Source organism: Artemia franciscana, chromosome 2 (genome assembly GCF_032884065.1).
Source record: "Artemia franciscana chromosome 2, ASM3288406v1, whole genome shotgun sequence".
NCBI lineage: Eukaryota > Metazoa > Arthropoda > Branchiopoda > Anostraca > Artemiidae > Artemia > Artemia franciscana.
Genome location: NC_088864.1, coordinates 59,963,711 through 59,987,726, shown reverse-complemented (window position 1 = coordinate 59,987,726; position 24,016 = coordinate 59,963,711). Strand labels below are relative to the sequence as shown.

At 36.7% G+C, this 24,016-nt stretch overlaps 1 protein-coding gene across 1 annotated transcript in view; it reads right to left on the bottom strand.

Annotated features, from left to right (window-relative positions):
* Positions 1–485, bottom strand: part of LOC136043866 (uncharacterized) — a 49,021-nt gene extending 48,536 nt beyond the window's left edge. Inside the window, exon 1 of the mRNA XM_065728827.1 lies at positions 343–485. Within this exon, the coding sequence (XP_065584899.1) occupies positions 343–382 (40 nt within the window). The 5' untranslated portion in view covers positions 383–485. The remainder of the gene's footprint in view (positions 1–342) is intronic.
* Positions 486–24,016: the final 23,531 nt, after the last annotated feature.

Below are 24,016 nucleotides of genomic sequence, written 5' to 3'. Positions count from 1 at the left end.
CCTCATACATGGATGTGGCCTAAATGCATATACGCTTATCCTCCTTAATTCATGGATATAGCCCTAAGCTAAACACTAGGTTTTCTAGTTATTTTTAGAAAATAGTCTAGTGCCATGTTTAGGTATTTGGGGGGGGGGGGAGATGTGTGATTCAAATAAGTTGAAAGGGAATGTAAAAGTCAAGAACACAGTTTCTCTGACAAGATTGAAGTCAGGAGTTTTTTGCCATGGTAGCTAGTTTAGATGGGTAGTATTCGCACACGATTAACGTTTTTTTTAATGGTTAGGATCAAAAAATAAAAAGCAGGTGTTATAAAAGCACAAAGATGCAATTTTACTTACTGGCAGCAAGGCCCACGAGAATCAACACACAATTCTTCATCCTGTACTGAGACGCTGCTCTCTACAGGCGTTCTGAAGATTCCACAAAAAAGTTTGGAATATATACCCATTTTTCTTATCATAGCTGGCAGCAAGAACGGGTTTCCAGGGTCATAAAAAATGGTACGATTGCAAAATACTTTGTTGTCACGTTAACGCCACTTAACATTTGGATGGAAACTACACTTGGCACGCGACGAGACGTGTCCATCTTTTAAAGAACCATGAACAGTGAAAATACAATTTAACTACTGGAATTGGTTAATTGGAAGTTGAAAAAACTATTTATATCTTAAATAATTAAGAATAATAAAAAATCATGGATTTTTAATTCATGGATTTTATATTGTTTTTGGTATTAGCGGATGCCAAACCTAAAAAAAATATGGGTAAAACATCAACATAAAATAAACTAAAACATGTGGTACCAAATAGCTTAAGAAGGTGCTGCTTTCCGTTTAAGGTTTAGTTGTATTTGTAAGCCAAAAAATTTTGAATTTTACGGACAAAAAGCGTTGTCAAATTCATCTAATTAATTTCGTTTATTTATCTTCAGGGCTCAACGTGGCAACACGAACAAAAATGTGATAATACCATAATAACTTCATAATTTTGAAATAGCCAACAATGAAATCATACAAAATCGTGGTTTTCAGGTATGAATGGACCTAAGATGGGTGAGGGGGCAAAAAGTGTTTTTGTTCCGATGTCCTTGGCACTTTAAAATGTCTATAGCCAATGGGGCAAAAAGGAGGCAAAAGTTCCAAATCTCTTTAGCCAATTAAAATTAGGGTTAAAGCATCGCTTACTTTCTATTATTAATAATTGTGTGCCCAATAGAAAGATGCGGAAGATATACTAGATAGGTTATATGAAAATAAAGTAAGGGGTTTTGTTTTAGAAATAAAGGTTGTCGACACGGCTCAATTGTAAGGGAAAATTTTCCCCAGAGGCCGGGGGGAGATTCCTCACGTCACGGAAAACTGATCAGAAATTAGTACAATTGAAGCTGAAAATAACAGTGAACAACTGAAATCATTTGAACTTAAGTCAACTGGAAGTAAGGAGCAATATCAAAACTTAAAATGAACAGAAACCTTTCCGCGTCTGAGGGGGGGGGCTGCCCATTCACAAACCTCGCTGTTTACGGTAAAGTTTTACTTTTTGCCCCGATATGAGAAAAATAGGAAATAATACTGAAAATTATTATGGGAATGGCATAGACAACCCCATCCCCGTGATGATAGAAAGGCAATTTTCATAGACTAGAGCCAGCCAAAAAAGGGTGCAAATTAACTGCCCCTTCTCAACACTTAGCTTGACGCTCACTTTTGAGGATATAATTAAGTGGTTTCTAATATTTCTGACTATTTCTACCCCCCTCCCCCTTGGCCATGGTCGATGAATTTATACTTCATACTGAATTCAAACATTTGGTAAGTTACATAACTATGAAAAAATCACATGTTTAGTGATGCATTTGGTAAAGCCGTTACAAGTTGCATAAGTGGTAGATTGCGTAAAGTCAGGCTTAAAGAGTTTTTTTTTTTTCCGTAGGCACAAAATGATATGACATGAAGTGTCAAAGATATGCACAGAGTGGTACATGTTAGAAAACTCCCATTTCCTAAGAAGTAAGAACAAATTTGTGAAAAATTTTAAATCTCAGTTCCTTTTCAGATAACTTCTTTTTACTTGTTGAATAATGAAAAAAGCTTTTTAAAGGGCACTAAAAAGTGACCTCAAAATTCGAAACAAAGAGGCTTTGTTCTGTTTTCGAGGGAACTAACCCAATTAGCTGCTATTTACAACATGTCTTCACTGTGCCTTTTTCATGCTAAATAAGCCGGGCTTTCAGCTAATGGAATTTGAGTTTCAAATGCTGCGATAGGCAGTTTTCGTCAGTCGCGGCAATTGACAATTTTCGTTCCCTTGTTGGTCACACAGTTTGCATTGGTCAATTTTTATCCGCAAAAAAATTTAAAATTAAAGCACGTGAGAAGAATGAATCGAGAAGATGTTCTGTTTCTATCTCTTGTTGCAAGGAGGAGAAAGACAAAGAGGAATTCGGTAAGCTTTCCTAGTCATGTCTCCCACGATTTCAAGTTTTCTTGTGATAATCATGGTAGTGGGGTCCACAGATTTTCTTTGGTTATCACAAATTGGAAGATGGTCACATTATTTAGTGATCAATGATTTGGATTTATGATAATCGCTAGACGAAGTCATTGCTAACATTTATTCTTGATCTGATAATCCTGTTGTTCTGGATACCTGCTTCCATGCTTTTAGCAGCAGCACTGAGTTTTTGTGACCTTTTGCTTTCTTTTCATATATTATAGAATTAAACTAAACAGCCATTATCAGCTTCTCAATAATATTATCAGTATTTTCCATTATGTTGCTGTTACGCGCAGAAAATTGCTATAAAAATTGTATTGTCGCCTGATTAAAGTCGAATTTTTGCTCAATGTGACAACTAAAATTGCTCAAACTGGCAACTAAATTGCGGTGATGGGCGATTGTTGCTCCTGTGTAAACATGTGTGTGAACCCAGAGTTATTGGCTAAAGCCACTTCAAACATGCCGAAATTGTCTTTTCAGACTTAAAAAGCACCAATGGAGATCAGAGCTACCAGAAAGTCAAAAAGCACGGGCGACTTCGCCTGATAAAGTCATTATGAAGACTCGGCCTTAAATTAGTTTGACAAACACTCAATTCTTCCATCCACCGATTGTCTTCCAAAACATTTCAAATAAAACTTCCATGGCGGAGGACAAATATGCAACAACACGCCCTCCATTCTTGAGGCATTGTGAAGAAAAAAAAACCGTTCATCCAACTGCCTTTGCGTTTAAGCATTCGATCTGGAAATATTGGGGAAGCAAAAGTGTGAAGAATGATGGGTGGAGGAGGGATGGGACACCCTCATTTGCAAAATTTCTGTTCATTTAAAATGTTATTTTCAATTTAAACCTGTTTCCTTATGTAATCAGTTTCTCTTTTTACCACCAAAATTAAGTCACGCTTGAGGGGGCTATTAGCCCCTTAAACCCCTCCCCTCTTTCAACAAAAGTACAACACTTGCGTAAGAAGACATCGAGAAAAAGGGCTCATAGGCCAAGAAATGTACTTTTGAGGCATTAGATGAATACCCCCACTGCATAAATCAAATCCTCCGCCCTAACCACTAATGGCTTTTGCACAAATATGCAATACTCTATAACCGTTACTTTTATTAAAAAAAAAAATTATGATAACCATTGAAATTTATAAACTACTTGTATATTTAGGGGCAAATTTTAAACTGCTCACCTGCAAGTTTTCTGTGATTGTGATGCTATATAAATGTCTTTCCGTAGTTCCAATTCGACTGGCTTTCTCAAAAATTGTATAAAATGACATTTCGGCCCTGCTCTGGCCACATCATTGTTTTGCGGTACAAAATCTCAGGATAGGGGTCTATGATTTTTCACTCGAGCGAGGAATTTTTTCATTAGCTTACGACCGCTGATTGGATTTGATCGTCCCTGAGAAAAAAAAAACATGCAGTTATGAATGTCCTCATTTGCGAGTTCACAATGCAGGAATAGATTCTAAATTATTGTTAAGAAGACCAAGTCGTTAAGACTAGGAATAAGTGAAAGTGAAGAAATAATGCTTGATAGCGAGAAGACCGATCAAGTAGACAGCTTCACCTACCTAGGTAGCATCAAACAGTTCGTGGTAACGAACTGTAAGTAAGGAGCGAACCTGCTCAATAGTAACCGAAACTCTAAAAAACCGAATTTTGATACCAATAGATACATCAAAAGAAGTGGATTTTTATGCCAATTTCAGATATATAAGTTTCATCAAGTTTAATCTTACCTATAAAGAGTTACAAGCCTAAATAAGTTTGCTTTATTTTCGAAAAAAGGCGGAATCACCCCCTGAAAGTGATAGAATCTCAGCATATCAGGAAACCCTACTGTAGAGGTTTCAAGCTCCTATCTGCAAAAATGTGGAATTTTGTATTTTTTTGCCAAAAGAAAGATCACGGATGCGTGCTTATTTGTTGTTTTTTTTGTTTTTTTTTCCAGGAGTGATCGTATCGATCCAGTGGTCCTAGAATATCACGGGAGGGCTCATTTGAACGGAAATTAAAAGTTCTAATGCCCTTTTTAAGTGACCAAGAAGCTGGAGGGAAACTAGGCCCCGTCCCTCGCTCAATTTTTCCCCCATTCACCCGATCAAAATTATGAGATAGCCATTTTGTTCAGCATGGTCGAAAATTCAATAGCTATGTCTTTGAAGATGACTTGATCTCCCACTATCCAGGGGGAAGGGCTGCAAGTTATGAGCTTTGCCCATTGTTTACATATAGTATTCGTTATTGGGAAGCATACAGACGTTTTCAGGAGGGATTTTTCGTGGTAGGGGTCGGTGGGAGGGGATTACGTGGGAGGATCTTTCCAAGAAGGATATTTTCAAGGGTGAAGGGTCATTTCAATCAAGGGGCGCCGCATTTCCCAGCATTATTAAAAACAGATCAGAAATTAAAACGAACAGAAATTATTACATGTATGAGGGGGTTCGCCCCCTAGTCAATGCCTCACTCTTCACGCTAAAGCTTTTTTAGTACTTTCAAAAGAGCTATCTATTTTAATTAAACGGCCTTTGTGATTCAGGGGTCAATCTTAAAGAATCGGAACAAAATTATAATTTTAGCGTAAAGAGCGAGGTATTGACTAGGGGGCGAACCCCCTCATATACGTAATAATTTCAGTTCGTTTTAAGTTTTAATGTTGCTCCTTACTTTCAGATGAAAAAACTTGTTTTTTATTTTTACTAATTAGTAAGGACGGTGTCTGCAATGAAGATGCTAAAAGTAGAATAGCCAAGGCCCAGGGTGTTTTTTCACGGTAGAAAAAAATCTGGAAGAATAGGAGGATAAGTCTGGGAACCAAGATTAGAATATTGGAAGCTACAGTAATGGCAGTGATCAAGAAAATTTCTGAAGCGTGGACGCTCAGAAAACCGATTAAGGTCTGCTAGATGTTTTCCAGAGGAATTGCCTACGGATTGTTTTGGGTACCCGAGTGACTGACCGTGGCTCAAACAGTAAGCTGTACAGAAAATGTGGTTCAGTCCCGCTTTCTAGGACTATAATGAGAGAAAGGATGAGATGGCTAGGGCAGGTTCTACGGATTAAGGATGGCAAATTGCCGAAGATTGCCCTTGCCGGCCAACCGTCTGAGGCCAAACGAAAAGTAAGTGGTCCCCGGACGGGGAGTCAGGATATCGCGAGGAAAGATTTAAGGGATACAGGAACTTCTTAGGAGGATGTAAAGAGGAATGCTTTGAATAGATTAGGATGGAGGAGGAGCGTGCGTAGCTATGATGGCCTCAGGTGGCTTGGTTTTGCTAACCAAGTTACTAATAGTAGTAGTAGCAGTAGTAGTAGTAGTAGTAGTGTGGATAGTAAGTAACTTCAGCGTCCTTAGACATTTTGAATTTCAACACACAACTTTCACTAAGAAAAAACTCGGTTTTTTGGGGGGGGGGAGCTCTGACCCGATTTTTATTTAGTTTTGTTCCCTGAGATTTTCGCCTTCATATCCTTAGTCTTAACAGAAGTAGGAGTCATAATGGTTGTAGTAGGAGTAGTAGCAGTAACATCAGTAGTAGTAGTAAGTAATGTAAAAGTAAAAAGTAAGTAACACAGTAGTAGAAGTAGTATGCATATTGCCCTTTCGTCAGTTGAAAATCACACCATCATTTCCTGGAGTTTCAACTTAATACGCTAAGCGGTTCCTAAAAAATTGCTGATGTACGACAAGTGGTATGAACATTAGTAGTAGTCGCAATAGAAATAGTAGTTGTACTAGCAGTAGTAGCAGTGGTGGTAGGTAGTAACATCACTCCCTGAAAGTTCCAACTTAATACCCTGAGTCATTCCTGAGATACGCCCTTTTGACAAACGGCCTACCCATAGTATATTTTGATTTAGTTCAACACTCCTCTCAACAATCCCTGAAAGCTTCACCTGAATACCTTTGCCCTCTTTTGACACAAAAGGTCCAATATGCCGCCTCCCCTTCCCCAATAACAAACATTACAAGGAAACAATGAGCTAATGTATAAGTTGCCCCAAAATGCCCCAATGAGCGACAGCCCCTGCCCCAAAAGCTTTGGGGTGGGGGTGTCTTCCTTAGAGGCATGGTTACAGGACTTTTCAACTATGCTGAACAAGATGGCTATACAGAAATTTTGAGCGGATTTCTTTGGGGGAAAAGGTTGGTAGGCAGGTGCTGGTTGCTCTCAAATCATTTTTGACTCTTAAAAAGCGCACTAGAACTTTCAGTTTCCAATCGAACGAGCTCCTTCCGAAATTTCTAGGGCAACTCCTTCTATATGAACTTTTTCAGACAGAACCATCCGCAAGAAATTTTTTGGAGGAGGGAAATTCGCAGCAAGGATGAAATTGTCCGGGGTAATTTCCAGGGGGGAAAGATTTTACGTGGAAGGAGCTTTCCATGTAGAAATTTTTATGGGGAGGATTTTCCATGGACGGGGAGGCGGATTTCCTGTGATAGTTTGAAAAATGATCAGAAATCAAATATAAAAACTCAAGGTTTTTCTACTGAAAGTAAGGAGTAACATTTAAACTTAAAACCAGCAGAAATCATTCCATGTATGAGGGTGTTTCCCCCTCCTCAATATCCAGTTCTTTACGCTGAAGTTGTCCAGTACTTTTAAAAAACTTCTGAGTCTAATTAAACGGCCCTTATCTTCCAGGAATCGCACGGAGAAAAAAACTTTTTTTTTATTTTATTACGTTTTGGGTATGATCTATTCGTTTTATGTTCTGTTATAGCTCATCTTCTAAATTTTGTTGTGTTCTGCCAACACAAAAAATTTCCACAAGAAATGTTATTTTATATTCTAATTTGATCCAAGGAATCAAAAAGGGCCTTCGTGAGAGGGGATAAAGCGTGAAGCTTTGAATAGATTGGGGTAGAGGAGGAGCGCGTGCATATATGTCCGCCTCAGGTGGCTTGGTGCTGCAGTGAATCTTTAGCAGTAGTAGCAATATGGGAATTAAAGAAATTATCTATAAGATGATTAGTTTTGATTGGCATGAGTGGGGGTAGAGATTAAATGTATTTGGGTAGTTAAAGAGCAGGTCATAGACTTATGTGCTTCAAATAATGAAGAACATAAAAAAAAATTCTGCATGGTCAATAACAGACAAGGATAAACTTCGTAAATAAAGGTCAAAATGAAAAAAAAAATTGGGGAAAATTCTTTATGCAAAAGGAAAAAGAAATTTTTTTTATACATAAAAGAAAATTGTTCAAGTTTTGAAACACAAGAGCATTAAAAGACTTTTGGCCATTATCTGATTTTACTCAATTTTACTAGGCTATACGTGAGATTTTAAAATATAAAGGATGTTTCATTTTGCTAAAATCTTATATCAGAAGATAACTCAGATATGCAAAATAATACATAGTAATCATACTGCCTTGTGTTTTATTACGCCAATTAACATTTCGAATAATAATAACAACTGTTTTTTAATCTTTTTATGTGCGTTTTAATTTATCCAAGTTGATTTTTGTATTTTCCCCTGATCTCTCCTTTGATAAAGGCTTTCAGATGTGAAGCGAATTGTGTTATTTGCACAGAAACGTAGCGTGATTTTCCTTTAATTAACTTCAGGAATCCCCTCTTCAAAATCTCGAGCAACTCATTTATAATATTTCCATCCTAATTCAAATACTATTTTACAAGTATCCCATGCCTATCTTGTATAGTTGTATATAATAGAAGTAACTGATATTCCAAGAGCTTCATTGATGTTCATTTTTTTTTTTAATTACTTCTCATTACATGCCTAGTTGATTACAAATTTAACCCTCCCTGGGAGATGCTGGAATTACATTAAATACGTACGCTTTTAACTTGTTGCTATTTGTCATAGTACTTCCTGTAAATTCCTTTTTATAAAAATTTCAAAATTCAATACTTTTATTTGGTAACAAAGCAGTTTATCCACCTGTTCTGGACTGAATAACATAATATCAATTTTTTGTTTTTGTTTCATTACATTCCGGAAATTATTTTCTAAATTTTCAGACTCGTGCCTGGGTCGCTGATTCAAGTCTTGGTGGTACTAATTTTTGAATCGGGGCAAGGGTTAGTGGCGTTTCCCTGCAATACAAGCCAGAAGAATCTAGGATAAACCACGGGAGGAGCCGAACGATTTGGCACCAGTCATGCATAGCACTCCAGTCGAAGACAGAGTGTTGGGAGATCAACATCTGTACTAAGCAAAACACCATTCGTCTGCATGCTGAAGTTTCTTTTGTTTTGTGCAGGTTAACTGTATCCCAGTCCCTCTTTTCCCCTAATTCTTCTATATGGTCCTTGACCATAAATTCAGTCATCACGGTAGAGGTATCCCAGCCCTCTTCCCTTATGATTGAATATGACCCTAGGTCACATAACTAAATAACTGAACCCAGCCATTCTTTCCACCTAACGTTGGATTTCGTCCTTAGCTACGTGGAAGTTCAATAATTCTTTTTATTTTATTTTTTTTCAAATTGTGATTACAAAATATATTAAGAATTTGAAAAAAATAACACCAACCAAGAAGTTAAATAAACTTTTTTGTACAGCATAGGGCTACATTTAGGTATTAGGGGAGGGGGTTTAGGAAGCAGTTAAACTGGAAGGGACTCTGAAAATCCAAAAGATATAAAATATTTAAAATTCAGTTCAATAAGAATTTGTTAATATAGTGCTTGGTTTGGAAAAGAGGATAAACTGCACTGCTGCCTCAGCCAGTTTAGAAGGTGAATTTCACCTTCAGTTTAATCATATCCTAGCCCCCTCCCAAAAATAAGCAGATATAGCCCTACATCAGACGAAAAGTTTACCAATTTTGTTGTTTTGCGTCCTTTTTTGTTTTTTTTTTTGAAAAAAGTGCTTTTTATCCTCTTTTCTGAACTAAAATAATGACAAAGTTCCTACTTCATTACTTTCTGTTTAAATACAACCCAGTCTCCTCATGCCTGGATATGGCCCTAAACCGTAACCTAGTGATGACCAAGCTTCACTGAAAGTCGGACTGCATTACAATAAACTCCCGTTAAATAATAAACTCCTACTTCATTACTTTCTGTTTAAATACAACTCAGTCTCCTCATGCCTGGATATGGCCCTAAACCATAACCTAGTGATGACCAAGCTTCACTGAAAGTCGGACTGCATTACAATAAACTCCCGTTAAAAAAGCCAACATAAAAATAAAATATCAGAAACATCAGTTGTTATCAGTTAAATAAGTACATATATTTATATTTTGTTAAATGACCGCGACTATTATCAACCACATGGAATAGCAAATGGTATCAAATTGCAAGTGAAAGTCTATTAATAATTCTTCAAATCTAATGTTGCATTGACTCAATTTTCTCTAACCAATTTTAGAGAGTCTGTTTTTCAGATCGAGAAAGTGATTAAAGATTTTTGGAATTAAATTGCATTTAAAAAGCAGAACTTTTCCCCCATTCATTATCATTTGATTCTGGATAGTGTTTTTATTTTTTCGATCAATTTTTTAGTTATAAATTTCATTTTTTTCTTTCTCAATACATTATCATGTACAGTTAGATATGAATAGCATACAAATTTTAATTACATTTCCTTTATTTTCATTTTGATGAAAACAACTTTTATTTCCATTAATTTGTATTTCTTTTCGAGAGCTGCATTCATTATTTCAAAGAGCCACATCCAGCTCGCGAGTTACAGTTTGCCGTGTGTACTAAACATAGGATTTTGACCATTTTGCTGGTTTACATTATTGTTTTCACTTATGTTTCGTTAATTACTACTACTACTCATAGACCTATAATTTTGATTATTTTAATTGTATAATTTGATAATTATAGTTCTTTAATATTAATATGTCTTTACTAATAACAATAATAATAATGATAATACGTCTGTAATCTACTTTAATAATAATATGGTACCACCGTCTCATTGTATCACCGCCCCATCTGAAGTGAACACAACTGCTTACGCCCTTCCATCCCAGTCTATTCAAAGTTTCCCTCTTTACATCCTTCCAAATTCAAGTTTCCTTTAAATCCTTTCTTATGACCTTTTTCCACCGCATTCGGGGACGACCTGGTTTTTGTTCGGCCTTAGATGGATAACTGTAAAGGACAATCTTTGGCAAACTGTCGTCCTTCGCCCACAAACCGTGTCCTAGCCTTCTCGATCTTTCTCTCATTATAGCCCTAGAAAGCTGGAATGAATATTATTTTTGAAGAGCTTACTGTTTGAGATACAGTCAGTCAGTCGGGTACTCAAAAGGATTCGTAAAAAATTCCTCTGGAAAACATCTAATAAATCCTCTTCCGTCTTTCGAAGCGCCGACGTTTCAGAACCATACTTGACCACTGCCATCACTGTAGCTTCCAAGATTCCAATTTGGGTTTCCAGTTGTATCATCCTGTTCTTCAAAAAAAGAAATTTATTGTGAAAAAACGCCACAATCATCTTTACTAATAATATCCCCTACGTAAGTAGACCTATACACTTGATTGATCTTCTCATTATCCAACATCACCTCTTCACTTTTTTTATTCCTAGTATAAACAACTTCAATTTTTTAACATTAATTTTCAAGCTTATTCGTGCACCCTGAACACTCAAAATCTTATTCATTTTCCTAATATTCTCATCTAAGACACTCAACTCGTAAGTATAATCTAAGTCTAAGGGAGTTTTACTTTACCATTTGGTTCCATGTGTTCCCATAGCCGCTGCCGAGTTCCTTAGTACAGATCCCATCATCAAAATGATCCATGTAAATGGAGATGGAACGCAAGCCTCTCGTTGAACTGTACTTTCCTCAGAACGAAGAAATAATTAATATGGGCGAAAAATATTGTTTTTTTTATTATTTTTTATGTTGTGGTTTTTTTATTTGTTTAGTTTGTAAAGAGGGCTTGGGTAGGGGAGGTGTTTTGCAGCAGGCGAGCTCATGGCTATCGACAGTCATGTCGATAGCCCATATACGTCTATGATAAAATTTTATAATAAAATATGTACATACTCTAGACTAAAAGATTTTTAGATTTCAATAAATTACTGTTTCCAAGAAGCATCATTAAGGTCAATTCTGGGATGGAAATGCCATTAGTTTCTGGTCTATATTAATTATCGTCCAACTCTACACGTGGCAGCAGACATGTGCAAGATAAGAAACAACTGGAAATGTTAGATTAATACCGCGAAGGCAAGTGTGATTTCACAACATATAGCTCCGTTGGCAAAAATTACACGAAAAAACATAAGTTGCAGCGCCTAAATAAAAACTTAATAGACTGGCTTTAAGCCCGTGCACAATGGGAAGGAGGTAGCCTAGCGGCATGCCCCTGAATCTTCGTGATTTCTGTAATTTACCAGTATTTTCAATTTCTATTCAATAGACCACCTGTTTTGTTGTTTTGATATTCTGCCCTCCTCCAAATATCCTACCCAACACACACTGATGATTTTTTTATTTTGCTTTTAAAGAAAATCTTAAATGCTAAGATAGTGTCTTGTTCATGCGCCAATTTGGTCCACACTCACTCAAATTTGGGACGAGCCCTGAAATAATGACAACTTTAAGAAGAAAGCATGTGGTCTACATATAACTTAATCTTTTGTTGTTAAATCACAAGGCACCATTCATTTTTGGAAGGTCCTTGTTTTCGAGGGGTATAATACCAAGTATTACCTACTTAATGTTAAGGAATACACTCAAAACTCTATTTCTAAGAACAGCCAACCTTACCTTGAGGAGGTAGTGCTTAGGTAAATTAGGAGGTAGTGCTATAACTTAACACCACTGTTAGTTTAAAAAGGAAATGTTTCCTTTTTTTATTCCGGTAGTTTTCTGGTCCTTTTCTGAAAAGTTTTCCTTTTAACAACATCATTTGATTTATAATTTTCGAGAGCAGAAAAGTCAAAAACTCAGATTTGGTATATGTACTAATTTTGTTTAAGCTGTAGTTTAGAAAGACCTTATGATTTGGATGGTCCCGAAATTGACGAGTTGTCAGGACTGAAAGCTAGCTTTCTTTCTTGGGCCATCTTTCTAAAAGGGAAAAGAATCCGTTTTGTAAGCATTTCATCATTACTTCGATGTAGAGAACCTTCATCTTTACACGAAGACCAAGTTTCTTAGTAGAAGCTTTCCTCGATTTTACTGCTTTTCAAGTGTTTTTGTATTTACATTCCCACCCGCTTTCTCATGCTTATATAGACTTTTTCCATATTCTTCCAGGAAAAGCTTTCCTTCCCGCAAGAACAGCTGTTAATTAAATTGTCTATGCCACTATCTTTTGAAACTTAGAAGAAAAGCCTATCCATTAAAAAAGAATCTGCTGCGTGGCAATCAGAGGGAAACAGAGACTCGAGTTTCTATTTCTAAGTTTATTAGCTCGTAAAAGGACAAGGCTGTCTCTAAAAGCAGCTGGAAAATAAGAAAGACTCGCTGGATTATTTTCTCGTGTTTCTTGTTTTGTTATGTTTGCAAACGCCACAAGAAAAGAAAAGTGTATTTTTATTCATCCATTAAAGTGGACTGAATAAAAAGATAATTAAAAAATGCTGCATAAGAAGGAAAGCTTTCTAAAAAAATTCTAATAAAAAAGGGAAATTGTATGCAAACGCGTTCTTTTCAATCAAACTGTGGTATTTAAACTATAGCACTAACTTAGCTACACCCTACTTCTTCAAATTGAAATCGACCTAAATTGAAATCGACCTAAATTGAAATCGACCTAAGAAAAGGAATTTTGAGTATACTCCAACATACAAGTATGCAATGTTATGCATCGCAGATACTTCGCAGTCCTAATCGTGACCATCTTATCATTTGTATGTGTGCATACATTTGCAATATATAAGTAATTTTCAACTACTAGTCCAAGTAATTTTTGTCCTGTTGGTTATTTTTAATACACTAGTTCAAAGGTAAGGCAAGGGCAACTGCAAAATATTTGCCAAGTGGAAGGCTTGAATAGATTATTTATACTTTTATGTACTCGTCTGAAGTGAGGTATGCCTCCTTTTTTTGCGATTAATTCAGACTCTGAAAAAAATCAGACTGATTCACTCTTCGATGGTTTTACCTTCTAAGTTACAAAAAAAAAAGATTACGGCAATTTAGCTTAGAAGAGCATTTCAAGATGGAGAGATAATGTGTTTTTTGAATAAATTGATGTTGTTTTAAATTAAAAGCTATCCCAAAATCCATCCCTATGCTACTAGAAAACTAACAATAAACCATCAACGTCACAGAACTATCAAACAGTTTGTGGTAACAAACTGTAAGCAAGGAGTGATGCGGCTCAATAGTAGCCGAAACTCTGAGAAACAGAATCTTGATAACAAAAGATACATCAAAATAATCGAATCTTGAGGCTTATTTAAAAAGTGCAAAATTTATTGAGTTTAATGTTACCCATTAAAAGTTGCGAGCCCAAGAAAATTTGCTTATTTTTCAAAAAAGGGGTGAACTCCCCCAGAACATCAAGCGATCCTAATGAAAATAACACCGTCAGATTCAGCACATAAGAGTGTTATTGCAGGGGTTTCAAGGCTCCTATATACAAAATGTGGAATTTTGCGTTTTTTGCTAGAAGAATAATCACGGGTGTGTGTTTATTTGTTTTTTTATTTTTGTTTGTTTTTCCCAGGGTTGATCGTATCAAACCACTAACTCTAGATGGCCAAGGGAGGGCTCATTTGCCCGAAAATGTAAAGCTCTAGTGTATTTTATAAGTTGCCAAAAATATTGTAGGGTACCTAGCCCTCCTCCCACGCCCCCTTTTTCCCCAGAGTCTCCTTATCAAAATTTTGGGATAACTATTTCGTTTAAAATAGCCTAAAGATCTAGTAACCATTTCTTTGAGGTTGACTTGACCCCCACAATCCCCAGGAAAGGGCTGCAAGCTATGAGCTTTGACCATTGCTTGCATTTTGAATTGGTTATCGGGAAGTATGCAGATATTTTTTGGGGCGGGGGATTATGTGGGATGATCTTTAAATTGAGGAATTTTCTCGGTGGAAGGGAACTCCCTATGGAGGGGGAGCCGGATTTCCGGGCTCTGACGGTCAGAAACTAAATAAAGAATAGGATTTTTTCAACTGAAAGTAAGGAGCAACATTAAAACTTAAAAACATTATAAATTATTACGCATATGAGGGGGTTTCTTCCTCCTAAGAGTCTCACTCTTTACGCATTTTTTTTTAGAACTTGAAAAAAATTAATAGCTACTCTAAAATAATTGGAAGTTAAAGTTAAACTTTAGCGTAAAGAGCGAGGTACTGAGTAGAAGAGAGCCCCCCTCCCCGCATACGTAATAACTTCTGTTCGTTTTAATTTTTATTGTTGCTCCTTATTTTTAGTTGAAATTTTTTATTTAATTAAGATATATAAATAGAACTTAACTAAACTTTAAACTGTAGGAAAAAATGTAACCTATGCCTTTTTTATTGGCCCTGCTGCAGCTTGGATCGAACCCCAGGCCGTATTTTGCCAAGTAGATATGTCCTACTACAGGTTAAAGAAATTTTATACTTTTCTTTAATTTAAAATACATCAGGTTTAAGACATTTTCTGATGAAGTAATAATACAATTTAATTTCTAGAAAAAAATTAACGCTAGTTTGAAGTTTTTGGGGAAATATATGCCAAATTTAATCCAATTTAATGCAATTAATGCAATTTAATGCAAGTTTAATGCACTGTAAAATCCTTCTTTTCGGTTTCATTATCATTGAAAACACAACTGAAACCTTATGGGTGATTCATTATGTGAGCCCGTAAAAACACTCGAAGGAATGGGAGTAAAAGTTCGGAAACTCTTTTTACCATGAAAATTGATTTCTCTTTTCAAAATACAGATTTTGCACCGTTCTGCATGTTTTTCTTCTAAGAAAAGGGGAAAGAAGTGTCAAATAATCGATCTGTCCTCCCTTGTTAGTCCCAATGGATTAGGTGTTCTTTTAGAAGAGAGATTTTGATGCTTAAATGGAATACATTCTCTAAGTTCTAATTATCTAATTATCGTCCAACTCTACACGTGGCAGCAGACATGTGCAAGATAAGAAACAACTGGAAATGTTAGACTAATACCGCGAAGGCAAGTGTGATTTCACAACATATAGCTCCGTTGGCAAAAATTACACGAAAAAACATAAGTTGCAGCGCCTAAATAAAAACTTAATAGACTGGCTTTAAGCCCGTGCACAATGGGAAGGAGGTAGCCTAGCGGCATGCCCCTGAATCTTCGTGATTTCTGTAATTTGCCAGTATTTTCAATTTCTATTCAATAGACCACCTGTTTTGTTGTTTTGATATTCTGCCCTCCTCCAAATATCCTACCCAACACACACTGATGATTTTTTTATTTTGCTTTTAAAGAAAATCTTAAATGCTAAGATAGTGTCTTGTTCATGCGCCAATTTGGTCCACACTCACTCAAATTTGGGACGAGCCCTGAAATAATGACAACTTTAAGAAGAAAGCATGTGGTCTACATATAACTTAATCTTTTGTTGTTAAATCACAAGGCACCATTCATTTTTGGAAGGTCCTTGTTTTCGAGGGGCCAAACAGTTCGTGAGGTCTGGGTCAAACAGTTCGTGAAGTCTAAACAGTTCGTGATTTCGAGGTCTAAGTCAAATAGTTCGTGATAACGAACTGTAACTACCCTGCTCAATAGCAACCGAAACTCTAAAAAATGGGAATTTTGATGCCAATAGATATCAAAAGAATCGGTTTTTTTTTTATCGGATTAGGTCCAGTCTTACCCATCAAAGGTTACGAGCCTGGTAAAATTTGAATAGACTTTCGAAAAAGGGGAGGAATAACCCCTGAAAGTCATATAATCTTACTGAAAATCACACAATCAGATTCAGCGTATCAGAGAATCCTACTGTAGAGGTTCCAAGCTCCTATGTGCAAATTAAATGAAAAAAACTATTATTTTTAACTGAAAGTAAGGAGCGACATTAAAACTTAAAACGAACAGAAATTACTCCGTATATGAAATGGGTTGTCCCCTCCGCAGTCCCACGCTCTTTACGCTAAAGTTTGACTCTTTGCCACAATTCTACTTTTTAAAACAACTAAAAACTTTAGCGTAAAGAGCGTGGGACTGCGGAGGGGACAACCCATTTCATATACGGAGTAATTTCTGTTCGTTTTAAGTTTTAATGTCGCTCCTTACTTTCAGTTAAAAAAACTAGTTTTTTTTATTTAATTTCTGAACGTTTTTGAATTAATGCATGTTTGATTTTGGCTCTCCGCACATAAATTATTGAAATGAAATTAGTATATTAATTTTTTTTGGCTAAATGGCTTTCTCTTAGTTTTGATCAGACGATTTTGAGAAATAAGGGGTGGGGAAGGAGGCCTAGCTGCCCTCCAATTTTTCGGTTACTTAAAAAGGCTACTAGAACTTTTAATATTCAACGAACGTTTTTATTAGTAAAAAATATACGTAACTTAAGAATTAACTTACGTAACAAACTTTTATATTCTTATATTTTTAGTATGTGTACGAGGGGGTTTGTACCCTCGTTAATACCTCGCTCTTTACACTAAATCGTAAGTTTTGTTCCAATTCTTAAAAATGACCCCTGAATCAAATAGGCCGTAGAATAAATAGTTGAAATCACTAAAAATATTTTAGCATAAAGAGTGAGGTATTTATCTCCTCCTAAATACCTCGCTCTTTATGCTAAAGTATTTTTAGAACCCTTCATATGCGTAATAATCTCTGTTTGTTTTAAATTTCAATGCTATTCCTTACTTTCATTTGAAAAAACGTTTTCATGTTTATTTTTTCATTGTTTTTTTTTTTATAGTAATGCTAGAAAATCCTGCGCCCTTTTCATTTAATTTTTTGCCCCATGGCATATTTCTCCAAGGAAAGATCCTCCCACATAGCCCCCTCCCTCAACCCTACCCCCAAAACCAAAAAAATCCCCCTGAAAACGTTTGTACCTTTCCCAATAACCATTATTATATGTAAACACTGGTTGAAGTTTGTAACTTGCAACCCCTCCCCCAGGGACTGTGGGGGAGTAAGTCATCCCCAAAAACATAGTTATTAAGATTTTCGACTATGCCAAACGAAATGGCTATCTCAAAATTTTGATCCGTTGACTTTGGGAAAAAAATGAGCGTGGGAGGGGGCCTAGATGCCCTCCAATTTTTTTGGTCACTTAAAAAGGGCACTAGAACTTTTCATTTCCGTTAGAATGAGCCCTCTTGCGACATTCTAGGACCACTTGGTCGATACGATGACCCCTGGGAAAAAAAAAAACAAACAAAAAAAACAAACAAATAAACACGCACCCGTGATTTGTCTTCTGGCAAAAAATGCAAAATTCCACATTTTTGTAGATAGGAGCTTGAAACTTCTACAGTAGGGTTCTCTGATACGCTGAATCTGATGGTGTCATTTTCGTTAAGATCCTACGACTTTTAGGGGGTGTTTCCCCCTATTTTCCTAAATAAGGCAAATTTTCTCAGGCTCGTAACTTTTGATGGCTAAGACTAAACTTGATAAAACTTATATATTTAAAATCAGCATTAAAATGCGATTCTTTTGATGTAGCTATTTATATCAAAATTCAATTTTTTAGAGTTTTGGTTACTATTGAGCCGGATCGCTCCTTACTACAGTTCATTACCACGAACTGTTTGATATGTGGAATTTTGTATTTATTGCCAGAAGAAAGATCACCGATGCGTGTTCTATTTTTTTTTTTTTTTGTTCTTTTTTTCCAGGGATGATTTTATCGACCCAGTGGTGCTAGAATATCGGGAGAGTTCTCATTCGAACGGAAATTAAAAGCTCTAGATCCCTTTTTAAGTGACTAAGAATATTGGAGGGCAACTAAGCACCCTCCCCAGCCTCTTTTTTTCCTCAAAATCGTCAGATAAAATTTTGAGATAGCCATTTTCTTCAGCATAGTTGAACGGCCGAATAACTAAGATTTTAGAGATACCATGACCCCACAGAGCCCCTGGGGAAAGGTCTTTAAGTTAAAAAAATGTGGCCATTATTTACATTTAGTATTTGTTATTGGGAAGTATGCATAGATTTTTTGGGTAAGGGGGGGGCAAATTTCCAATTGGCAAGATTTTCCAAGGGGAAAATTTTCCGTAGGGAGGGAAGTTTTCAGGGGGTGAATTTTTCAGGGGAAACTTCAAAATGGGGGAATTTGCGAGAACTGCTATACGAAATTCTTCTTATATCTTGCTTTCTCTTAGCCGATTCAATTTTACTTGTAGAAATGTTAAGGGTAAATGTCAAAGGTATATTATCATCAGGATTGAATTGTCTAGAGAATAAATCCGCGAGGAGGAGGGATTTTTTCAGGGATGTGTAGCTAAATTTCCAGGCATTATTTGAAAAATGATCAGAAATTCAAAAAAAAAGTTTTTTCAACTAAAAGTAAGGAGCAACATTAAAACCTAAAACGAACAGAAATTATTACGTATAAGAGGCGGATTGCTCCTCATCAATGCCTTGCTCTTTACGCTAAAGTTTTAATTCTGTACTAATTCTTTAAGAACGACTCCTGAAACACTATGTTCATTTAATTAGAACAATAAAAAGTTTAAAAGAAAACTTAAAAACATAAAGCATAAAGGGCGAGGTGTTAGGGAGCAACCTCTCTTATATACGCAATAATTTCTGTTCGTTTCAGGTTTTAATGTTGCTCCTTAATTTCAGTTGAAGAAACTTTTTTATTCATTTAATACTAACATAAGAGATGTTAGGTATGTAAAATAAACTGAAGTGGTAGTTCAGTGTGGTTGGAAGTGAACCTTGTAATGGCGTTATGCGGATAGGATTCCTCAGAGTAAGTATAGATCACGTAGAAAATCATAAGTTTTTGTAGGATAATTTAATTCTTTACTTGATTATGTTATTGATATGCTTAATTGATTTTTTAATAGATAGATAGATATTTATTTACAAAAAGCCACGAGGCCATGTCAGAAAAATAAACAAAAGAATAATCAATAATATTTACACATAAATGAACATTTCTACAACAAATATATATAAAAAAAAAACACCCACGCACATTCAACATATTTCAAGCACTCAACCCTTCCATTCCCTTCCAGAAAACTTTTTTCTATGTGTCATCTCCGGGTTATTACGTTTTTTTTATCTTTTTGGTTTTCCTGTAAATATTCGATCATTTGATCCCACTTTGTTAGAAAACAAATTTTTTCATAAATATTATAATTCGGAAGAAAGGGCCATAAAGTGACACATGCGGCTTGAGTAAGGACTATCTATAACCCTTATCCTCCCTAATCATTTACTTCTTTTTCCAGGCACTAAAAAATTAACCTAGGACATATGACATCAGTTGTCATTATCCTCTGGCTGCAATCGCAAAAGACATCATAACAGAGCATATATTAACCTATGGCCGATTTCTTCGAGTCTTCTTCTCTTGGTGAGACCCGTAAATTGCTTTTTTTAAATCTTTTTCCGAATGAAGTCCCATCGAAGCGCGTAGGAGCCAATGCTGCATTAAACTGTGCTTCGGACATTATTTCTTCGCTTGTAAAGTGCGATTCCCAGAACATAAAGCTTCCGGACTTTGTTATCAAATGTCCCAGCGAAGTGCCAATGATCCCTGTCGATGCCTTCAGTACCCTCAGTGCCAAGGTGAATTCTTGCCTTGAACAGCTGCGTGATATTGCGTCCAAGGTTACAGAGGGACAGTCTAAGCTTGTAGCCCCTACTCAAAATAAGAAAAAACCATCCTACGCTGTCGTTGTAAGAAACCCACCCCCGGAGCTCAGCGACCCTATCCTTCGCATGAAGAAGCTCGAAACGTTGGATGGTCACGACGGAATCATAAGTCTAAAATCTAAGCCACATAGCAAAAGCTGGGTTGTGATGGTACGCGATAAGCGCTCAGCCGACTCGCTTGCTGAAGCTGTTACTAGCTCCATCCCTAACGTTGGAGCCAGAGTGATTGATAAAAAGCCTTTAGCTGTGGTCCGGGATATACCCCATAATTATTCAAGAGCTGATTTGGAGGCCTCAGTGGAAGGACTTATTAGTGCTAGTCAAATCGGCGACTCTCGTACTTTTCGCCTCGAGTTTGTCGACAAAACCGCTCTGAATGCGGTTCTGGAGTCGGGAATCCGTATTGGATATGAAATTTTTCGCGCTAAGCCCTTTCAATCCATTCCGCGTCGATGCTTTCGCTGTCAAAGTACTGATTACCTGATTGGAGCTTGTCCCAGCTCACCAGCACATCCCAAGTGTTCCAGATGCTCTGGCCCTCATGTGAATTCCAAGGAAAACCCTTGCCAAGCCTCACCAAAATGTGCAAATTGCACTATGGAACACGTAAGTTTTAGCCTGAAATGCAAAGTTCTCCGATCGGCTCTCAACAATGCTAATAAATGAATGCTCAAACTCCGTTTAGCTTTGTTTCCCTTAATATTAATGGTACAAAAGACAAGGATCTACTGATAAGTGAGCTACTTGAAAATGATATTGTGTTTCTACAGGAGCACCTTCTCTCTAAAGTGAATGTTGATAGCCTAAAGCGTTCTCGGACCCATTATACCTTCTTGAGAGCCGCCCAAAAAACCCGTGGAAGACCATCAGGAGGTCTGGCCATCTATTTCAGACACAAGACTCAGCCGATATTATTGCAAAGCGACGCTAACATCTTAGCGATAAAATGTGGTGATACCGCATTTATAAACATTTATTTCCCCTGTAATAAAAAGACTGTGCAGTCATTGTCTAGTTTTTCACAAGCATGTAATCGCCTACGAACACTACTTAGCGACCTTTCAAAACAAAATACCAAATGGGTTCTCGCCGGTGACATGAACACTGACTTATTATCTAATTCCGACCGACCTGAAATCTTTCTCGATTCACTACCTGGAGGATTCCATCTTGCTGATAAAGATCTTCTATTTACTTATATTCACAATCGTGGTGGTCTTACTTCCAACCTTGATCATGTAATTGTGTCAGATTCAACTCTACTTTCATCAATAGTTCATGTGGAAGACTCTAAAATCGACGACGATCATTTACCAATCACGTGCCAACTATCTTGCTCCATGGCGACCTCTGTGCAACGTAACTCTCCCAAGTGGTTCTCAAAGTTAAATTTGGAAAATACCAATGTTTCACTTTATGTATTGACATTGTCCCAGTTATTATCATCTATTAAAGTGCCTTTCCACTTATTGCAAACATCTGTATCTACAACTTCAACGCGGATAGATATCAACTGGTATTATCAGCAAATAGTGTTTTGTCTAAAGTCTGCCGCTAAAACAGCTGTACCCTCCGAATGCGTGCGAACGGGTACTCGCAATCCCTTTTGGAAAGTTGATCCTAAAGTGAAGATAGCTAAACAAAAAGCTAAGTTCTGGCTCCGTATGTGGATAGCCTGTAATCGTCCTTCTTCTGGTTCAGTACATCAAATAAAACAGAAAACCAAACGAGAGTACAAATATTCCCTGCGTAGAGCGAGACTAAATGCCTGGGATGGTCCTTGTGACAAGAAATCCTGGGATCGTGTTATAAACAGTGTTAAGTGTTCACCTCCAATTAATTCGTCTCTTCGGCTATGTGACTTCGTTTCTCATTATAAAAATATTTTGCTTTCGTTTAATATTAATCTCCAAAATCATTTTACAAAGCTTGTAAACTCAATCCTCCCAATTCGTATCAACCAATCTCAAGGGTTGTCGGTGGAATCTGGTGTTATACTCCGAGCTCTTATGCAAGTGAATAAGTCTGAGTCTCTCGATAGTGATGGTCTTTGCTTCAAGTTTTTTGCTTATGATTGTCCTGAACTGCTGAAGCATTTGCAATTATTGTTTCAGATGTGTTTGGCACAGTCCGTTGTGCCAGATAGTTTTTTGTCCGGTTGTATATCTCCCATAGTCAAGAGGGGTAAGGACCCCAGTGCTTGCTCTAATTATCGTCCTATCACTGTGTCTTGTTTTGTTAGTAAGCTATTTGAATATGTATTGCTACCGGCCATTAACTCCAAGTGCAATTTTACACCCTTCCAGCTTGGTTTTAGAAAAGGTATGGGCTGTTTTCAAGCTCACCATATTGTGGGTCGGCTAATGAAACAAGCTGTTGCTCAAAAAAGTCCCCTGTATTGTTTGACTGTTGACATATCTAGTGCTTTTGATAATGTAATTCATTCAAATGCTTTGTTTTCTCTAGCAGCCTCGATTGTTTAGCAGCTCTATTGTTTCCGTGCTTAAGTATTGGTATGCTAATTCTTCAGTTAGGGTGAAGTGGAATGGTACGGTAGGGGAGTATATTCCTGTTAAAAAAGGCGTTAGGCAAGGTGCCGTGTTATCCCCGAGCATTTTTAAATGTGTTTTAGCTTCGTGTCTCCAACGTCTTCAACCGTCAATTTTTTACAATGATAATTTAGGCATTAGTCACGTTGCATATGCTGATGATGTTCTGCTTCTTAGCCGGACAAAAAATAGCCTAATTACCAACTTCTACCGGCTTTCAGCCGCACTATCCACAGTAGGCCTTTCAGTTAATGCCTCCAAATGTGAGTTTTTGTGTTTTGGGAGTCCTCCACCAGCATCACCTCTTTGCTTGGGTTCTTCAACTATACCATGTTCAGCAAGTATTAAATGGTTGGGTCTCTCTTTTTCCACGTCACTTTCGTCTACTTGCTCCGCTATTACGTCCAGCGTGCTGAAAAGTATGCGGGTTGGATACGCGAAAATTTCACCAAATCGTGGTCGGTATAACCGAAATGGACTATGCCGTCTTTATTCTAGTTTTTGTGCCCCTGCTCTTTTTTATCTTTCTGGTTTTGCTTTCCTCCTTCGCAAGAAGGATACAAAGAAAATACGCTCAGGATATTTTAAGTATTGCAAGTATTTGCTGCGTCTGCCTCGGTGGTATCGGAATCATACAGTCGTCTCTAAATTTGACATCGTTGATGCGCCCTCGCGACTGAAACATTTATCTAAAGATATATGTTTTAAAACTCGGCAAATGGTCGGTGTTTTTGACCCTCTTTGGCCATTTTTTGATTGGAGGTAATTTATTTATGTTGTATGTCGTTATGCTGCTATGTTATTTATGTTATTATGTTTTTTGTCTTGTTTTTTCTTTTTTTGTGTGTTTACTCCACAGTTTAATGTACTTTGTGGGTTACAAATAAATTATTTATTATTATTATTATATTCAAAGTATGGAATATAATATAGTTTTTAAAGTTATTAATTTAAAAAACTTTTTCCACAAAACAAGTTCTTCAAAGAAAGGAAAAAGAGATCTGGTAAGCCATAAATGAGCAGATATAAAGTCAAATAACCTTCTGAGCATAAAACTACCACCCAGACCAGAACACAATTTGCGTTTTCCTGAAAAAAACAAGAACAAAAAACAAATGACCATGGATTGTCAGTTTAGCATATACTGACATTTATTCGTTAATGATTTAATAATTTTTATTTATTAAAGTAGAAAACGTGAAAACATTTTAAATGAATTTTGTTTT